The 20,077-nt window shown below is 40.3% G+C and overlaps 2 protein-coding genes across 3 annotated transcripts; one reads left to right on the top strand and one right to left on the bottom strand.

Moving 5' to 3' along the window:
• The first annotated feature begins 1,130 nt into the window (after positions 1-1,130).
• Positions 1,131-8,506, top strand: LOC139213770 (serine/arginine-rich splicing factor 11-like). Of its 2 annotated transcripts, none has more exons than XM_070844400.1 (12): positions 1,131-1,411; positions 2,837-2,970; positions 5,549-5,664; positions 6,063-6,143; positions 6,250-6,287; positions 6,418-6,551; positions 6,688-6,772; positions 6,861-6,980; positions 7,072-7,161; positions 7,304-7,375; positions 7,589-7,754; positions 7,964-8,506. In XM_070844400.1, exons 1-12 carry the CDS (start codon positions 1,290-1,292, stop codon positions 8,057-8,059), a joined length of 1,254 nt encoding a protein of 417 aa, XP_070700501.1. In that variant the 5' UTR covers positions 1,131-1,289; the 3' UTR covers positions 8,060-8,506. The 2 variants fall into 2 exon arrangements, with proteins under 2 accessions (XP_070700501.1, XP_070700500.1); XM_070844399.1 differs by having other exon boundaries at positions 7,868-8,506.
• A 601-nt stretch (positions 8,507-9,107) lies between these two features.
• Positions 9,108-20,010, bottom strand: LOC139214702 (ankyrin repeat domain-containing protein 13C-like). The gene is made up of 13 exons (XM_070845614.1): positions 19,152-20,010; positions 18,971-19,012; positions 18,323-18,427; positions 15,695-15,780; positions 15,386-15,431; positions 15,122-15,188; positions 14,812-14,956; positions 14,587-14,718; positions 13,447-13,608; positions 13,260-13,339; positions 12,999-13,097; positions 10,651-10,751; positions 9,108-10,549 (listed from the first exon to the last, which is right to left on the bottom strand). The coding sequence occupies exons 1-13, from the start codon at positions 19,525-19,527 to the stop codon at positions 10,419-10,421; spliced, it is 1,572 nt and encodes a 523-aa protein (XP_070701715.1). The 5' UTR covers positions 19,528-20,010; the 3' UTR covers positions 9,108-10,418.
• Between the last annotated feature and the right edge of the window lie 67 nt (positions 20,011-20,077).

The raw sequence follows: 20,077 nt of genomic DNA, 5'->3' as shown, positions 1-20,077 counted from the left end.
AACAAGAATAAAAAAGGAGCAGTGATTAAATACAACCCATCCAGTGAGAATGACAGAGGTTCAGACAGTGCTCAGTCACCCCTCACACAATCAGATGCCCAAACCTTTTCTTCAGTTGTAGTGGAACAAACATGCATTTTACATTCACACACATTTTGAGTCACTCTGGTAAATGATGTTGATAAAGTTTGACAAAACAATCAACTAAAAGTGCACTGATTAGCTGTTTTCTGGGGCTGTCAACCGTGTCCCATGGTCCTTATCAGTGGTTAGAAGTTGCTCGGTTGTCATGGAGCAAACAACGACTTATCATGACACTTCTGCAAACAAAGTCTGCTGATGAAAACTGTGTGATGTGGTTGAAAGCTCCAGCAGTTGATATGAAAATGAAGTCTAATATATATAGAATCTAAAATATTCTTTGATGAAAAGCTTGGACATGTGATAAAAAATCCAAGGGCAGATTTCGCTCTCACAGTTTTAAGTTCTGACTGTGTTTGATCCCCATTAACCCCCATTAAAAACCTACATAAAAACATAATAAGTGGAACTATGGTTGTGATTGTTTTGTCAAACTATATACAGAAAGATGTACACAGATCGGCTACAGAGAATAGAGGATGTTGTGTGTGATAGGACAATCACAAGTTATAGTGTCAGAGGTTATCAGAAGAAAGCTCTGCACACAAACACACACAAGGGACATATAAACACAATCTAATTCATTTTCTACATTACAGGACCTACATATTTTCCCAGCAAACACATCAAGCCAAACCAAAATCAATCTGTGGCGGGAGAAGAGAGGAGAAGCACCATGCAAGGTCTCAAAGTGGTATGTGATGATATAGTTAAAAGTGTTACTGTGCCTCCATGACCACGTCCTTGTTTCTATCTGTAAAAGCGGAGGGAGACCTCTGTTGGTTATCGAGTGCAGCTCGAAACTTTTCCTACATGATATCAGTGTGGCGCTCGTCGGTGTGCGAGATTAATATAACAGCTATCGATTAGAGCAGGCGAAAATAAATGAATTCACCTAAAAGCCTTTTATGAATGAATGAACGTCACTTTCACAACAGAGATCAACTCTGCGCATGCGCACTTCGACTTTGAATTACAATATGGCGGCGAAATGCAGCAGTCAGTTGATGTAGTTATAGCTAGCAAACACCTAGCCCGCTAATTACCTGCAAACCAATTGATTTAATAACAAGCGCGTTACTGACGGTTTGATTTAGGGTTAGTTGTTAACGGTGGTGTTGCTATTTAAACGGTTTTTAGTCGGGAAAATGAATTACACCACGAAGGTGGTCCAGGTCACCAATGTGTCGCCAAGCACAACATCGGAGCAGATGAGGACCCTGTTCGGCTTTTTGGGAACCATCGAGGAACTGAAGTTATTTCCACCAGAGTGAGTTGACAGAAGGATGATTTAATAGTTAACTTAAGTGACAATGCAGTCCCGGATTAGCTGTATGGTCTTCTACAGGCTACCTGTGGAGAGACGTAGTTAGGCCTGGTAATGCTAACCATATTTGGAGCTAACAGTAACTTAACCTGCACTAACTTGGCCAACTCAAAGTTTTAAATGTCACTCATGGTGACTTTACTTGTTGATCACGTTTTACACATGTAGCTACACATGCGTTTCTTTAAAATGTTGTACATAGTAATGAAGGGTCGGTTGAAATATTAATGATTTGCAGCGTCAAATCAGTATTTTGTTTTTTATTTTTACTGTAGAGAAGTTACACACGTTCTTCCTCCCAGCATAACTATAAGAGCGGAGTTTAAGGTGAAGGATGAAATGTAGGAAAGACGTAAATAATACTGATGGGAAGTCACAATTGGGATTAATTATTGCTATTATACTGCGTTTTATGAGTATTTATATTGTTCTTATTTTTATTGTTCTAGTTTATTTCTTTACTTTACTGTACATAGAGAGAGAAATTTCACCAAAGTCAAATTCCCTGTGTGCTTGTACAAACTTGGCCAATAAAGGTGATTCTGATTAATTCCTACTACCCTACAACTATGTAAAACAAAATTTTGACTTGGTTTAGATTAAGAAATAGTCCGATCACAACTCCTAAGTCTTATTAATGTTGCCAACTATGTCATGACTTTTACTAAGTATCTAATACATTTTACCTACTAACCAACAGTTTGGGAACATAATACACAATACTGTGGAAAGGATCATACAGCACCCTCACCTGTTCTTCAGATTGACGTACACGCTACGTGCCACTTCTCATACTTACTTTTATGCAGCTCACTAAGAATGATCTTTACAGTTAACTTGCTGACATGCTATACATCATGTATATTTTGGATTTGCGTATGATCTTTTGTACTTGCAGTTGTTCCTACTTTGTATTGCTACCGCTGCACAATGAATCCTATCTGAACTTAGCCCTGCAAATGAAAACATTGACACAGCCTATAAAACCTAATAATATGAGAGAGCCCAGCTGACGGCATTGATACTAGCCTTGATGTTATGGGAGTCTTGGGAGCAGGTGCATTGTAGTGACTGGACATCTCATATCTCGTGGTTTGAGCAGGTCAAACCTGCCTAATGTCCATGGTATGTATTTGTTATCAGTATCGCTGTACTGTGTGGGAATATCTGTATCTGAAGGATGTACTGAATGCATTTTCGCATTAAATTGTGAATGTGCCAAATCCACATCTCTGTGTATGACAAAGCATGCGGTTTTGAAAGGCATGTAAGTGTAAAAGGATTTGTTGTTGATGGTTTGTTTTGTTTGTTTGATTTTTTTTTTTTTTAGCAATTACATTTTTTTTTTCCCTCTAAATTTCTCAATAGTGATTCTCAGATGCCTGTGACGTCGCGGGTATGCTTTGTGAAGTTCCAGGAGCCAGAGTCCGTCGGGGTGTCTCAACATCTGACCAACACCGTGTTTGTGGACAGAGCTTTGATCGTGGTCCCGTTTGCTGAAGGTTTGTCTCTTCATTATTCTTCCTTGTATGAGTGGTACTTGTTGATTGAATGGCATGACTCTTGAATAGTGAAAATGTAAAATAGTAAAAAGGATTTCATCCATCCCATTTGTGAATTGCACACATCAACCCTCCTCGGCCTGTTTTTTTGAGCTTTTTTGAGATAACTTGAATAATACTGGTAATGCCGTTCCCTCCAGCTGTCTATCAGTACTTAAAACAGAGCTCGATTGTCAGATTTTTGGTATACCGTACATCTCATACCAGTTTTACCACCATAATGCAATTTTCTTGATGAACTAGATTTTATTTATTTGGGAAAATGCATATCAAGCTGTGTCTTTGCCGAAAAGAACAATTTTTTTTCTGTGTTCAGAAAGCGCGGTATACCAAAATCTGCATTACAGACTAGGAGTTGAACGCTCTGAAGCTGCAGGCCCCGCAGACACCTCAATATTCGAAATTGCAGATGTTAAAACTCTTAACCATATGCATTTTATTTTCTCCCCCGTATTGGACTATCCTCTGTTAAACTTCTCTCTGTTATTTGTGTGTGTGTATGTGTGTGTGTGTGTGTGATTTTTGTAGTGAAGAAGGCAAAAGCAGCCCCCTCGTTGATGGCTGAAAGTGGTCCTCTGCCTGCCAACAGGGGATTATAGACATTTGCAAAGGCCAGCAAGCATTCAAGTCCCACCCCACTCTTTTTGTGTCCTCTATTCTTTCTCTGCCTTCTCTTTCTCTTCCCTTCTGTCTAATTTATCTTGTCTAGGTGGTTTAGCTTAGACTGTAAAGGTCAGATATTGGGGGGGAGGGGGGGCATACCTTGAAACAGTGCTCATTTTGCATTGTTTTGCAACACTTTTGAACACTGTTTAGCCATTCATTTAATGGCTAAAGCATTGTTTATCCTGAAGAGATGAGGCTGGCCATTTTTTATTCATTTTTTGATGTCAACAAATCCCTTGAAAAGACCATTGTTGTCCAAAAGCTATTAAAAGCACAGCAGTGACCCACACCATTGCACTGGGTGACATGTTTGTTCATTATGATGAGCAGAGCAAACGTCTATTAATTCACCACTGAACATAGTCTCAGACAGATGCACTTACAAATACACCATTTAGTATGTTTTTGCTGAAAACTGCAGTTCCCAGTTGTTTTTGAAGTGACTAAATCTTTTATAAAATCAAAATTGTATATTTGTGACCTGTTTTTGAAGATGTCAGAGTTCCACAGACAGGGAAAATATTGACATTGCTTATTTTGGTTTTTCCCTGGGATTTGTTGACCAATAACCAAAAATTGAATATTGCCAGCCTCGTCATTTAAAAATGTGTGTATTAACCCTAAAAAGCTTTGAAAGACAATCAGTTACTTGGATCTGATGGAAAAGGCTATACAGAGACATTGGGTGTAAATAATCACTCGTGCTTAAACCACAATGCCCAGAAAGCCGACACTGCACATAACGTACTTACTTGCCATGCAGCTAATTTTGGGACTAAACAAAGACAAAGTCAGTGATTGGTTGTCTTCTGTAATAGTGACACTACATCTCATCATAAGCTGTCTAAGATGCCCACCGACACGACACAATGTTGGTAAAATCTCTCGTTAACAGTGGTCTTCTTTTGTTGTTGTGTTTTACAGTTCTTTTTCCTGGCTCAGCCAGTCCTGTATACCAGGCCCTGCTGAAAATACCATCCAACAGTTTTGTCTCCTGCAGCAATTTCTCTCTTCAGTGTGCCCTTTGATTTAAATGTTTTCATTTTTTTGTGTCCATATTTAGGTCATGTCTGTCTGTGAAAGAGTTGCATTGGGGGTTGATTTACTGTGAGATGATTATGAGGTGTTTATTTGTTCATTTGGGTCATTTTTTAGAAATGAAATCAGTGGCATAAAAGATGATGAAATAATTTCTTAAATGGACTGTGGTAGCGCAGATTAACCAAACCAGTTATGTTCTGCGTAGGTTTTGGTTAATTGATGCAGGGGCAGGTAAGGATACTAGAATAATGATGTACAAGCATTCACGCTACCCAGCCTGAATTCTGCTGTTGTCATTTAGTACATACCACTATATCCTCTTACATTTGTGTTTCTGGTAAGTAGACACTAATAGCTTGTGTAGTGTTCTTGCCAAAAAACCCTAAAATTCTCTCTGTTGTGTGTATCTTGATTTTTCTCTGTGTGCTTTTAGTAGCGAAGCCGCCAGCGTGAGTCGCTTGTTTCAGTAAACGTCTAAATGAAAATTGAGGGCACACCCAACTGGAGAAGCAGCTGTGCTTGCTAACGTTTGGTTCATGACTTAAAAAACACGTTCAGGTGATATATTCTTGGCAGTGTTCATTGGAGTAGTGTGATATATTCCAGCAATAGTTATGTCACTGCAATGATTATGTTGAATTAAGGGAACTCTTCTCTGATCTATAAGGTAACCATGTTGTTGAACCTAATTTGGAGAAATGCAGTGAAGACTTTTTCTTTTCTCTTTGTCTTTTCCAAAATGTCTTCTCTGTAGTTGACGTGTGTGTGAAGATGTTGTTCTCTCCTAATGCCTGTTTTTATTTTCCTGTAGGATCTATTCCAGATGAGGCTAAAGCTTTGTCACTGCTGGCGCCAGCAAACGCTGTTGCAGGACTTCTGCCAGGAGGAGGACTTCTTCCAACGCCCAATCCCATCCCCAATCCATCTGTAAGACTTCAAACTTGTACATTAAAATTTTCTCTTATCAAGTACATCACCTAAAAAATATAAATATTTAGATTTTCTGTTGCTTTATTGTGTAAGAATGTGACTACAGCATTTTATGCTCCAGATGACTGATCTTATATTTTGCATCTGTATTTGTAATTATGATCCATAGATAAACTGCTGTTATTTTATTTGACTAAATCTGACCTCAGAGTCCATTTGGAAGCAGTTCTGTAGCTCCCGATCATATCACACGATCTTCAGTTGTCACCGAAATTACGAATCTTCTAATTTGCGTTTGTGTCCGAGCACTTTAAGGACTGCTCGCTCATGTTGGTGGTCAAGTGTGATTGTGATTTGGACCTTTACATGCTTGTGTGTGTTTGTTTGTCTTCCAGCTTGGAGGAAACCCGTTGGGGGCAGCGAACATGGACGCAATGGCTGCATTTGGATTCCCTGGAGCCAATATGAATGCCCAGGTGAGAGTTTAGTTTTTTTTTTATGACCTTGATTTTTTTTGCACTAAATTTAAAACTAAACAAACGTTTACCCTTCGCCCACTGTTTTTTTTTTTTTTTTTAACAGGCTGCTGATCAGCTGTTAAAGTTCATGACTGATCCAAAGTAAGTTAGTATAAAGAAACTCGCCTGAAAAGTTTGCCTGAGTGCAGTTTTAAATCATGCAGTAGAGAAATAGATGTGTTGGTCTTTTTGGAGTAATAATGAGTCACCTCATTGATATTTCTTTGTTTAGACTGAATCCTTTGGCCGCAGGCTTTAACCTGAATGCAAGCCTGAAGGCTGACGCATCTAATAAAGAAATTGAAGAGGCCATGAAGAGAGTTCGAGAGGCCCAGTCGCTCATTTCTGCTGCTATTGAGCCTGGAAGTGAGTACACGAAAGTTTGGAGTGATGCAGTGTTAAGCAGTTATAATTCTTATTTCCTAGTTTTTGCCACAGAGAAGGTCATTTTTATGTTGTACCCAGATATTACCAAGCAATTTCTGTTTTTTCTTTCCTGCAGATAAGGAGAGCAAAAAGAAGCGCGCTCACTCCCGTACTAGGTCCAGGTCCAGAAGGAGGCGGTCCAGATCACGTTCAAGACATAGGTGATGCCTGCTATCAATTATCTGAACAGTACAGGTGGAGAGGCTTTTAGTATTTTGAGAATATAGTTAAACAATCTAAACGTTGCAGGCGAACCAGGAGCAGGTCAAGGCGACGGTCAAGATCCAGAAGCAGGAGGCGCTCCAGAAGCCCACACAGGAAACCCACGCACTCCAGAGACCAAAACAGGCGATCTCAAAGCAGATCCAGGTAAGTTAAGGGTTTTAAACCTGCTTTTTGACAAAATAGTTACAGATGTAATTGTGTCTGAGATCTTGCATCCAATTTCCGTTATCTACAGAGATAGAAAGAAAGATGATTCAGGGAGAAGAAAATCCAAAACGCCGCCTAAAAGCTACAGCACAGCCAGGCGGTCACGCAGCGGCAGCCGGTGAGTACAACAGAGGCTTTTGTGTGCTTGAGTGAAACGCAATTAAAAGTAAAGAGAAACTTCAATACTGCAGCCTCACATCTGCTCAGTCTAAGCTTCAGTGTGAAGTTTCTCTGCTCTCTGTCCTGTCCATGATACACAGGAGACGCAGGAAAAGTCGAAGCAACAGCCGATCTCCTAAAAGGAGAAGCTCCAGGTCTCCATCTACTCGAAGGTTGGTGTGTTGATGGGAAATATTTGCGGATAATATTCAAGCCTGCTTTCACACGTATCTGGTTTGGTTCAGTTAATTGTGGTGTTTTTGCCCATTTGGTTTGGTGTGAAAGGTGTCGTTTTAACGGACTTAACAAGAAGACCAAGGCTGCCTAAAAAGAAGAGTCTCAGTCAGCTTCTGACACGCCTGACATTTCCTCTTCTGCCTCTACAGACACAAGAAAGAGAAGAAAAAGGAGAAGGAAAGGGACAGGGATCGCAAGAGCGATAAAGAGCGCAGTCGCGAAGAACGCGAGCGCTCCACCAGCAAGAAAAAGAAAAGTAAAGACAAAGAACGAGAGCGGGAGAGGAAATCGGATGGAGAGAAAGGAGATGTCAAGGTTGGTGTAGTATGTCTTGTTTCTTACACACCGTGAGCGTCCCCATTGTGCTGTACACCAGACTGGGGGTGTTTATGCTTTAAAATGTCACATCCATTGGTTTCCGTTTCCAGATCACCAGGGATTATGATGAAGAAGAACAAGGCTATGACAGCGAGAAGGAGCGGGAGGGCCGGAAGGATTCTGACGACTCTGGTTTGTCTCCTCAGTCTGCAGAAGGTAACAGCGCAGCGCGGCCCGTGAAGCAGGCCAAAGTCAACGGAGCTGACGATCACCATGAAGAGGACATGGAGGTTAGCGATTAAGTCCATCCTGCTCTGTCCCACACTATCCCTCTGTTTTGATTGTGAACATGTTACGAGTACCCCCCCCCCCCGCTGGGGTAAATCTAAAATGTGAAGTGAAATGTATTGATTTATCGCATAGAAGAGTCGTCTGCTCTGCCCTCTTTTTGCTTAGACTTTGCCCAAAGACGTCGTCCCATCGCTTTAAAGTACCCACATGCTGTTCGCTTTTACCAATGTAGTCGGTTAAAACTGGAAGTAGGCTTGCTTTGCTTTTCTTGAGCTTTTGTCGTCAGGTTTTGTCACTTCTTCACATATTGTATCTTTACATTTTTGTTAAGTGTTGTGGTGTGTTTCTCAGGCCTCTCCTCACCCACCTTCTTTAAACAGTTAAAACATTTGCTTGTTATTTGAAAGTGTTGTTTTATCAAGGATTTCTTTTATATTAAAGCCTATTTGGAGAATCAAGACTTTGAATTCATGATTCTGCATGGGCGGATGTGTTTCACCCCAGGCAGGGGTGGATCCTATGGATAAAATCTTCAGTGTGTGAGGATGTATTTTAGGGATAAGTATTGGAAAAATAATGCCCGACAATTAAAGGTACTTACTTTAGAATTGTATAAAAATCCAATATTGCAGTATAAAAGCCCTGTTAATTGATTTGTAACATAATATACACTAAGATGAAGGGATAGATAAAAAACTACAAATAATTGTTGTTTGCAGCTTCTTAAATGTAAATGAAATTGCTGAGGAAATTAGGGAAAAGACATTCAAAGACATCGCCAAAGGCTCTGGCAGAGTTGACTATGGTGACTAAACAATCAAGAATATTGTTGGCAGATAAACTGAAAATGATAGTAATCATTAGTTGCAGACCTTAAACGACATGCATCTCTATTTGCGAGTAAATTAGTAAATGAAAATGCCTCATCTTGTTGGTGTAAAGATCACATGAAATCCTCTTTTTCTATAAAGCAGTCCGGCTTATTGCCCACAAACATATTCGAGTGATACTATGGTATTGCAAAACATTTTACAGTTTACAAAGTTTACAAATTAGTCATTTGAAACATGATGCTGGTGCTTTATTTAAAGGGATGTGAAGTAGGTATGGTTGCAGTACATATCAGTAGAAGCCAGAGACAACTCAATGGATCAGATCGTTTCCCACTGGACAGTTTTGGGATATTCAGCGATGTCAACTTCACAGCTTAGTTCACTCTCCTTGAATTAGGGGGGGAAAAAATATGCGCAGACTACCATCAAGGAGAGATTTTATAAGCACTAAAAGGTGTTTCAAAGTTCGTATTAGTGTTACAATTTTCAGTTTTTCCTTAATCTAAATACCAAGAAGTCTGCATGTAATATAACAAACACTCAGAGAATATACCTTAAAGATGCATGTGATCCAGTAGGCCAACAAAGCCGTAGCATGCCTTAAATATACTTAATGTCAGTGCAGCAGTATTAAACTAGGAACAGTTTACCTGATATCCCATCTGGGTTCAACCCACACACAAACGTACACACGACAACCCTTGATACAACACAATTATTCACTCACACCGAGCACAGAATCCATACTATCACGACAAACATGTAGACAGTCGAGAGGTAACATGAGCGAACCTGAAAATACAGGAGGTTGCGTCCTGCACAGGGGAAAAGGCTTGGATATCGAACTGTTAAGAATGTGTTTTATGCGAAACCTTCTCCCAGCTGGTTAAAAACATTCTTGTACTGGAAATGTATTGCTACACAGTGTTACTCCTTTGAGTACATATATATATATATGTATATATATATTTATATAGTACATAATTTATAAATGAATATTAAGCTCAGTTTGAGGATATAGCTATATTTGAGATTCTTTTATGAATTACAGATGAGACGTGAATTATTCACAGATGATGGTGTCAGTGCATTTTTCAAGAATGAGAATTCACTTGTCAGTCCTTGTAGAGGAGGTGATAGATATTAAAATAGTGATGATGAGGAGTCCAGGTCATTTTTTTCTGACAGCTTTCACAGGAGAGAACAGCAGCACATAGCAGCGGCTTTAACTGCCCAGGTGGTGAACAGCAAGTACAATGAAAGCTATCACTCATTTCACCAAAACAAAGAAAAAAACAACTGCCGATATGCATCTGCGTGTGAGATGGCGCTCTGTAACATCTGTTGCATTGATTTGCTTTGGATCCATCAGCAAAATGAACAACTGATCAATAAGACCAGTTCCCTTTTTTATTTTATTTTTTATTTTCAAACAGATAATATATATAGGAATAAAACACAGGATTCCTCAGTTTAGTTTTACCTCCTAAACATAACTCGCTGGTCACTTCCTGTTTGTGTCAGATGAGTTTACAGGTCAGAGGTCTGGGAAGCGACTGGGATCTTCTTTGTATTCATTGGGGATGTGGAAAATAGACTCCTCAAATTCGTCGTAGCGGAATTCCTGAAAGGTGACGGTTGCTGTGATCGTGGGGAAGACGGGGATGTCTGCGAGGGAGAAAACCACAGAAGAAAACGTGTTATTTTTGCGATTGCTCCCCTCAGGATCACCCACTCACAGGAACATGGCGGTAGCTCGACACACATACCAAGTTTGACTGGAAACCCAGGCGGTAGTTTCATCTGGACAAACTCCCGGAGTTTGTTGAAGTGCTTGAACGGGGCTATGACCTCCAACACGTTTAGTAACCTGGAGGCAGAGGAAAATTAGTCAGCAGTTTCACAATCTTTTCTTTATCATTTCATGTTACGTGTAGACAATCTCCTAAAATCTGAACAAGAACAAAAAGGAGGTGAAGTCAAACTACTATTTCAGATCTTGAGTGAATGCATAATCTCGGTACAGGCTTCAGCCTGTTTCACATACATGAAAAAGCTTGGAATAAAGCATTAACGCAGTGGTGGTAACGCAGGAACATGATTGAGGCGCTAGAGGAAAAGTAATGGGGTAGCAAACTGATAACGATTCATGACATGACAATCCATTCGGTATTTGTGGAGATATTTCCCTCAAAATGGCCAAATTGAATTTTGTGCCATCCATCCATATTAACTGCAAGATTATGAACACACAAGAATTCATCTCGTCAGGCTCCAAGTTATTTGCTTGTGGTCGAACTACGTGTTCCGGAGTTACGGGGTGTAACTGTTTGTTCAAAAACAACAAGAGGACAATGCAGAAGCTGTTGAAACACCAGTTGTATCTGAACTGGAGAGCATTTCTTCAGTGCAAGGTGAGTTTTTAATACGTTACATGGTTGGTTGTTCAGTTTCTACAGATTACTTCCTAGATGGTTCTGTGTGACAACCCATCAGGTATATACGGTTGATTCAATCTTATTAAAGTTAAGACATTTCATAGAGTAAGTTCTGCTGTTGCTGTTGACAATTTCAGTCTGGACACAAGTGGTGGACCTACAAACACTTTCATGAGTAAAAAAAATCCTTATATATCAGTTTTTACAGATGTTTTCCATAAGTCCAGACAAAAACTGGCTTTTTAATCACACATTATAGTAAAGTTACACTTGCTCTATGTCCCAGTTGTAAAAGATGCAAATAAATGGTTGGAATGGAAACTGGTCTTGAGAAAATGAGATCTGCAGCAACACAAAATAATCCTTACAATCAATGGTCTCTTTTTGGTGACTGACGACATTAAATTCAACGTTTTAGTAGTCAGAACAACACATTCTTAACATTACAAAGCACAGAATGCTAAAGGGGGGGAAACAAAATCACATAAAAAATCCATTAGTTATTATAAAGGGTGGGGTTTTATTGCTGGTTCCATTAAGGTTCGTTCAGCAGAGGAGATAAAGCAGTTTACTACATTACATCCCAGTATTTTATAGCACTGCCTGCGCATCCTACCTCCTCATCTGCTCAGATTTTATTTGTTCGGTGAACCTTTCTGTGACTGACCATGTGCTCTTATAACAAACCCGAGCTGCATAAAATCAAAACTTAAAAAGGCAGTTTATTTTATGTTTCCTGCATTTAACAAACAGGAAAATGTGCAGCAGTAACACTCTTTCTCCTCAAGGTAATCAGTGCATATTGAAGTTTAAAGTAACGTTGCCATTTACACGTAATCCATTCATATTCTGATGGTTCTACTTCCATCACTAGACAAAAATAAAGCTTGGAAAGAAAGCGAGGATACACTTTATCCTCTAGATCCATAAATCAACCAGGCAGATATATTGGCCAATATTAGCTTATCACAGATAACCAGTATTAAAAAACTGCAGTAAAGGAGTGTCAAATATTTTTATGAAGTCATTAAGAAGCAGTGCCACAATTTCTCCACTAGAGAGCACTGTCAAGTTTATTTTTCATTTTTAAAATGTCTAAAGCAGTATGTTTTGGTTATTTAAAGGGACTCTTATCAAAAATGTTTATGTCATGTGTTTATGTAAAAAACAAAATAACAGGCAATATTATTATTGGCTTTTTTTAAACACCAGCATTTTATTAAACTGTATCTGCCTTAAAGACCCTACATAGGTCAGACTAATATCTAATGTCTCGTGTACAAACTTAAACTAAGGGACAAATTTAACTTGAAGCAAACAGCACAATCTTGCAGGTGCATGAAGTAAGGCATAAGTGCAAAGAAACTGAGAAAGAAATTAGTTTTTTTTCCCCCTCTTGCCCAATCACAGTCAACATGGTGGCCTTGTTGAGTTGATAAACAATGCAAAACACTGTAATTTTGTTGTCATGTGGCGAAGCAGTTGATTTGCAATCATCTCATCAGTGGCTCCCCCACACAATCAGCACAGCCTTTACCTAGCCCAATTATCTGGTCCCGATTATTTCTTCTCATCACCACCCTTTTCTAAAATCCCAAGTGTACCCGAGCGTAGCCACCTAGGACCGATCTGCGAAGAGAGCTCTGTAAACAGATCTAAGGAGGGAGGGATGTACTTACGACTCGATGCCTAGAGGGAAATCCTGGCTCATGGCTACAGTAGCTTTGAAGTTCTTCTTGCTCTCCTTGCACACAAGCTCTCTCCCAAGATGAGGTGGCCTGAAGGTGGGAAGAGACACAGACAAACACCCAAAGACACCACTTTTCTTTAAGCCGTGATGGTTCTCCTGCATTTCACACTTAGGCTTTCTCGTAACTGCCCTAAATAAATTATGACTATTCTAATTATGGCAAAGACTGTAGAATGCACAAAACACTCACTTTCCGTGCTCTGCAGTGATGTACTCTTCCCAAGAAATTGTGTTGGGCGCTGGAGCTGTGAGGGACTGCCTTCTCACCGGCTGGGGAGAAGAACACATCAGTCAGTGGTGTAATCATCGTCCTCGGGATACCATCAGGATTTAGCATTGGTAGATTAAGTCACAACACTGAATTCTTTCTCTCTCACCTCGAAATTTTGTTCACTGATGCTGCCTCCTTTACTCAAGCTCTCCATGATGGCTTTGTTCCTCAAGATGTCCTCCTCACTTAGGTGTTCTCGCCGTTTCCGTGACTCTAGCATCAGGCCGTTCACTGCATAGAAGTCAGCCAGGAAGTTTCCAACCCTCTCCTGTACAGAAAACAAGCAGATGTTGGTGTTTGGTGATGATCACTACTACTACTGCTGCTGCTGCTGCTGCTTTCTTGTGCCGAGGTGCAGCCTGAGGGAGGGTACTAACTGTACTAACTTTTCAGCAAAAAAAAAAAAATTCTCTCCTTATTCTCTCATCCCCATAAAACCATTGAACACTGAAATTAGGCACACACAGATTCTTAGTGTAAGAAAACACATTAAACATCAAAAGCACTTGAACTGTGCTGCAAAGACCATCTGGAGAAATATGATGGGTATTCTATTTGCATTAGGGTACTCTAAACCAGTGGTTCCTGTGTGTCAGGCCCCTTCAAGAGGTCATGAGATGAACCTCAGGGGTTGTGACATTATATTTCTCTTATCCTTTCTCTAATCTTTTGATTGTTTCTTGTGAAAAACTGGACACTTTTACATCTTCAGCGCGCTAAAAACGATCAAAATGAGACAATCTGAAAGGGAGTCGTCATTAATTGGCATGGGATGCAAGTAGACGATTCATTTTAAAGGTGTCATGGGGTAAGACCCATCTTAACAACCCATTTTAACAACCTAGTGTAGCGCCTTTTATTTGTTTTTGGAGCCAGGGATTTATAGAGGTTAATGTGCTGTGTGTGTGTGCGTGTGTGGCTGTATTCATTTTAAATGGGTTATGACAAAATCTGCATTAAGCAAATGCCTGTGAACTTTGGCTTGCTTACTTATAAACACATAAAACTTTATGACCCACTTACATGTGATGTTTTGATATTTACCCCCTTTTTATTGTTTCCCAGTGTTTGCCTTCATTTTATGCATTTTAACTGTCTCATTTCATATTTTTGCAAATCACTACTGTTTAAAAAAAAAAAAGCTATTTATTTTCGCAGTCTTTCGATGTGCTTGAATGTGTCAAATAATGTGTACACAGTTTAAGCTCTGCAACGGTTTGGCAATGGTTAGTCCCATGAAGCTTACTGTTTTATCCTCTCTGAACAGCCAGCCAATCTGACTACGAGAGAACGAGATCGACTTGGTGGACAGAGTCGCAGAGTAGACGTCGCTGCTCATCAGAATATCCACCTCTTCCTCAGTCTCCATCTCTGACTCCTTGAGGCGAGACAGTGGCAGTTAGACACTGCTGTTCATATTTAACAGCTGATGACACACTGTGAAACAGGTCTGCTCGTACTGCTCACTCACCTCGTGGTGTATTCTCTGGTACACTTTTGCTTCATTGTCCAGAACCACAAAAGACTGGGAGGGTGGAGCATCGCCATTGAAAATGAAACTAAGATCTCCGCGCTGACACTTCATATCAGTGAAGTCTATTAGAGTGGTGTCAAGTCTAAATCAAGAGAGAGGAGAGAGAGCACGTAAAGACTGCTTCGTCCTACTTTTTAGATCTAAAAAAAGTCCTTGACCTGGATATCATTTGCTGCTTTTAAAACTCAGTGAATCAGATTCTCTCATAGGTACGATTAGGCCTTAATCTGGTGTTTCATGTTTTTACCTGATATTAATTCCCTGCTTGTAGATTTTACAAGCATCAGATGGCAGCATTCGGGACAACAAGGGCACTAAAACACAGAAGAGAGTGAATAAATCCATTGAAACTGTGGCTGTACTTCATACTCTAGGTTTTGTATTGACATCAGTTGACCCATATTTGATTTTTTAACTAAAGTTGTCATGCTTATAATGTTGCATTAATGTTTGAGAGTAGGGCATGTAGCAACTTCTTCTGTGTGTGTGTGTGTGTGTGTGAAAAACTCACCCCAGCTCTGAAAGTCCCAATGCAGCTCCAGATAAAAGTCACCAAGCTACAGAAAAGATACAAACATTTCGGTCAAACATGTCACTCACATCATAACTTCATGGGTCATAGTACGGTACAGTGAAGCTTTCACATTATGCATTTCAGCGATTAATATGCATTGGTCTATGCAAGGACATGTAATAGTCATTTATGCAGATCAAAGCCTGCAGACATTTACAGTGGAATACGATGGAGTCAAAGTTTAGAGATGTTGCAAACTTGATGTGGCAGCAGCCTCTGTGGAAGTGAATACAGTGTGATCCTCACCTCCCTGAGAGCTTTCAGTAATTTTGGCCTCTTGTCCTCCACGCTCTCCCTGGATTGCTGCTTTAACTTGCGCAGTATCGCTGTGACTGTGGAGACAAAACATGAGAAAGAAGTCAGTTACAAAAATGTACATCTGGATGATGCCTTGTGCATCCCATGCTTAAAAGACGAGATCCAATTTCTAACATCACCTTTGAATAGAGCCACTCTAAAAGGGGGACAGCACAGCCCAACGATGCATCGGTTGCCCAATACTACAGGCCTTCTTCTCAGAGATACTATGGTATCAGTGCGACTGCTGACAGATAAGACTGCAGTACTAAAGTGCTGTTTCCATTACATAGTTTGCCCACCAGAGAGTGCTGACAAGTTTATTATATCTTGATCAAAAGGAAATAAATCAAAATAAAAAAAAAGCCCAAAAAGTTTGTTTATGTAATGCATTTATGCTTTATGCTTATTAGCTGATAGATTCTCATCACATTTTAAACTCTCAAATGCTGGTATCAGAAATGTGAGAAACACACAGTGTACTGTAGGCCTGCAACTAACAATTATTTTCATTATCAATTAATCTGGTTATCATATCTATTTAATTAATTGTTCCATCTATAAAATGCAATATAACACTGAAAACCTTGCATCTTCCTCAAGTCCTGGGTGATCTCAACAAACATCTTATTTTGTATGACCAACAGTCCAGAAAACCCCCAAATAATCACTTTACAAAGCTGCAGCCTGAGGACGTTCCACATTTGTTTAAAAAAATTACTTAAGCAGTTATCCACATAGGTATTTTATTATAAATGATTATTTGTCTCAGCGATCGACTAAATGTTGCTCTAATAAAGTGCTTATTCAGATTTCAATACAGTGACACGGTCATACATAATGAGGAAGCGTCACTACTGTGCTACAACTAATTCCTGTACAGTTGTTAAACGTGCTGGATGGACCACAACAAATCAACATCCGTATCCAGGTTATCTCGACCAGGGGGAAACAGTCGTGACTGATGCAAGAAATGCTGACGAGGCACTTACTGCACTCCAGCAGCTCATCATTGCACACACACGGACGACCAGCGAGCGAGCTGCTGACGCAATGTGCACATGTGTAAAAGTGAGAGGTGATGACTGATGACAAGACTGCAGTGTTTCATGAAAAGCTGGAACTCACGCATTTGATATTAAACACACATTATTCTGCATTTGTCCTTCTCACTGAGACGTAGCCAGCTGAGTGCTGCATGTTATTCAACCAAAGACCTAAATCTAAACACAATGCAATGCTTTTTTTCACATGTCCTTGCTGATGGTGTGAATATACCCAGCCCCCCTCCCTGCCTCCCCTGCACCCTTGTGAGTGATGTGACCTTCTCAAAGCAAAACTCCTGGTCCCAGTCCCAAGCCAGCCTGCCACAGCAGGCACGGAGAGTAGAGACGCATACTAACAAGGTTGAGGGTCATTTCTTAAACCACTGAGCCTCACGACATGAGAGGAGGATGCTGATGATTCACAATTAGGTCATCTATACAGCCAAACAGCACTGACAAAAAGACACTTAGTCTGGCCTTCATTTTTGTTGTCTTTAGTGAAGTATACAAAATTAACAGCACTGCTAAAAAACAAAGGACAGAGTAGTGAATTCAACCCAAAGGCATTAGCTGGTTCCTTTCACATGTCAATTGACTCCTTTTCACTGGATGTCAGATCTAAAAGCAGTGGCATCATTAAGCAGGGCGTGACCAGGCTGTAAGCTCAGGGCTTCCTAACACTAAGCCATCGTTCAGGCTGCGTTCCAGCCCATCTGGACGACAAGTGCTCAGAGAAAATCCCCACCTTTAGCTTTTTTAGCTGGGCCGACCGGAATCAGTTGCTGCCTTTAAACAATTAAATGCCGCATAAAAGGTCCTTCAGACACTGACACATATGCCGTGATCTCCACAGTATTTAGCCTCCTTTTTCCACAATTTGTAAAAAATGAAGGTGATACATTTAGAACATTTTTCACCATAATATGACGATGGTACTGGTTTATTTGTTAAAAATTTAAAAGTAAAATGTTGTAGCAGTTTCTTAAGCCTCTTGAGATCTTCTCTGCAACTTGACTGAATGTCAACTGCGGGAAATACAACTGATTTTTTGTTTATATGACAGCAGAAACTCTGCCAAGCTTGTTCAGAGGTATCCAAAACGACTTTAAACTGTACACACGGCCATAAAATGTCTCTGCAAAACATTTTTCTGTGAGAAAGATTACATCATAATTTCCTTTTTCATCAGGAAAATATATTCTATTGTTCAGTTGGCAACACAAAAATGAGCAGAAATTCAACCAAATGTGATACTTCCTGAACACACTTCAACCATCAAGCTGACATTTACCAATAGTGCTGCAATATTAGCATTCATGCAGGAAACCCTTCCAGATGTCAGAATGACTAACCAACAAGAGAGACTAAAGCTGACATCACACAGCCATCATGAATCCATAAACCAGTCAGACAGGCAGCACTCAATGATAAAACAGCATGTGCATGATTGCAGGTACGTCAGTGAGATTACCATAAACACATCCAAATATGACAGCAGACAGCTATTCATAGCAGTGCTGGAAAAACTTACTCATTTGCCTGTCGCCATAGCTGATGGCTTCTGCTAGAGGGCTCCATCCCTGTGCATTTTTTATCTTTACAGGAGCGTTATGGGCCAGCAGTAAGAGGGCACATTCTGAAAGGAAAACACAAACAATTATCAGAGCGGCAAATGCAATTGTGGCTACATTATTGTTAAATCTGTGTAATGTCTACACTTTTCTTTTTTTTTTTTTGCTTCATGAAGTTTTCCCATATCTAAATTGAGGGTCTATGAATAGGGAATACTCTGCAGATTGTGAAGCCCTATGAGGCCAATTTGTGATTTAGAGCTATGTAAGTATAATTGACTTGACTATTCTGACTTGCAAAACCAAGTATCTCCATCCTTTTAAATTGGCTGCATTGCATATAATGAATACAGCAAGAGTGTGGAGGGTACTCCAAAAAAAGGGAAGGTGAGCTGAAGTGCTTTAAAAGGGGCCTTTAATGAGAATGCCAAATACTCTTTCAATAAAGCCACATCATGACAGATGCCAGGCCATGGAGCACAGCAGATTTAGTGCAATTTTCAGGGCTCAAATTGAGACTGGTAGATTACCCTTTGAGAAGCTTTTTGTTCATTTTGGTTAATCCTGTGTATGACAATAAAAAAAAACAAAAAAACGGTCAGCTTTACCTTTGTGGCCCAGCATCACAGCCAGGTGAAGTGGTGTGTTCCCTGAAAGACAGCCATGTTAGATGATCTACCAAGTACATATAAATACTAATATTTTACAAACATAATTCCACATGTGATATGAGAATATGCACAAATTACTTTAAAAAAAACAACAACCAGGTACTTGCAAAAAGCTTACCATGCACATCTTTCTGAGAGATGCTGTGGGTCCTGATGAGAGAGGAGAGCCGACGCACATCTCCCTTGAACACGCACTCATGAACAGGGAACTCCAAAAGCTCACTCGTCAGGATTATTGGGTTCTTGTTGTTATCATTGACGATGGTGCCAATTGAGGATGAATTATCGTTGATGTTGTTTGCATTGAGCTGCTGTTGCTGCTGCAGTACCGAGGTTTTGACTGATTTCTGAAAAGCCTTGTTGGACTTGAAGTGGTTACCGGTACCGTTGGGGATAGTCCCGTTTGAGGTCTCGTCGTACGTGTCCATGATCTCGTCATTTTTGTTTGGTTTGTTGTGGTCCTTTCGCATGGTGCGTATCTTCTCACCTGTCATGGTGACGGCCGTGCGTTAACGTTGCCGGGCTAACTGATAACTGGGCTTACAGTCTGGTGAAGACGTGGTGTAAATCTGTGAGCTGGTCAGCATGAGCGGTATCCGCTAATGTGACACGAAACGAGCCTCCTTAAAGCCGAGAGAGGTGCTTTAGTAGTAGCCGACTGCTCTCTGTTATTCTACCAACGTTACACCTGCTGCCCAGCTCCGAAGCCAAACATTAGCGCTACCACCCAGAAAACGTTAGCTAGCTAGCCCACAATAAAAAATGTATATGGTGGGTGCGGCGATGAAAACAGAAAATAATGCTAAACATAACAAAACACACTTGCACTGATTAAACAGACAGTTAGGGATGAGAGCGAATATCAAACGGCTACATCGTCGTCTCTTCTGCCGCTCCGTGGATGTACGTTTTAAAACGGTGTCGATTCAGTTTGCTTTGCGGCAAAATTCAGTCGGACGCGGAGCTACAAAATGCTACCTAGGCTAACATCTCGGCTAGCATGCTGCGAGCCGCAAATCTCGCGAGATCACCACACGAGCGACA

Source organism: Pempheris klunzingeri, chromosome 15 (genome assembly GCF_042242105.1).
Source record: "Pempheris klunzingeri isolate RE-2024b chromosome 15, fPemKlu1.hap1, whole genome shotgun sequence".
Taxonomy (NCBI): Eukaryota; Metazoa; Chordata; class Actinopteri; order Acropomatiformes; family Pempheridae; genus Pempheris; species Pempheris klunzingeri.
The sequence above is the reverse complement of the archived record's forward strand: the minus strand, read 5'-3'. Positions and strand labels throughout refer to the sequence as shown.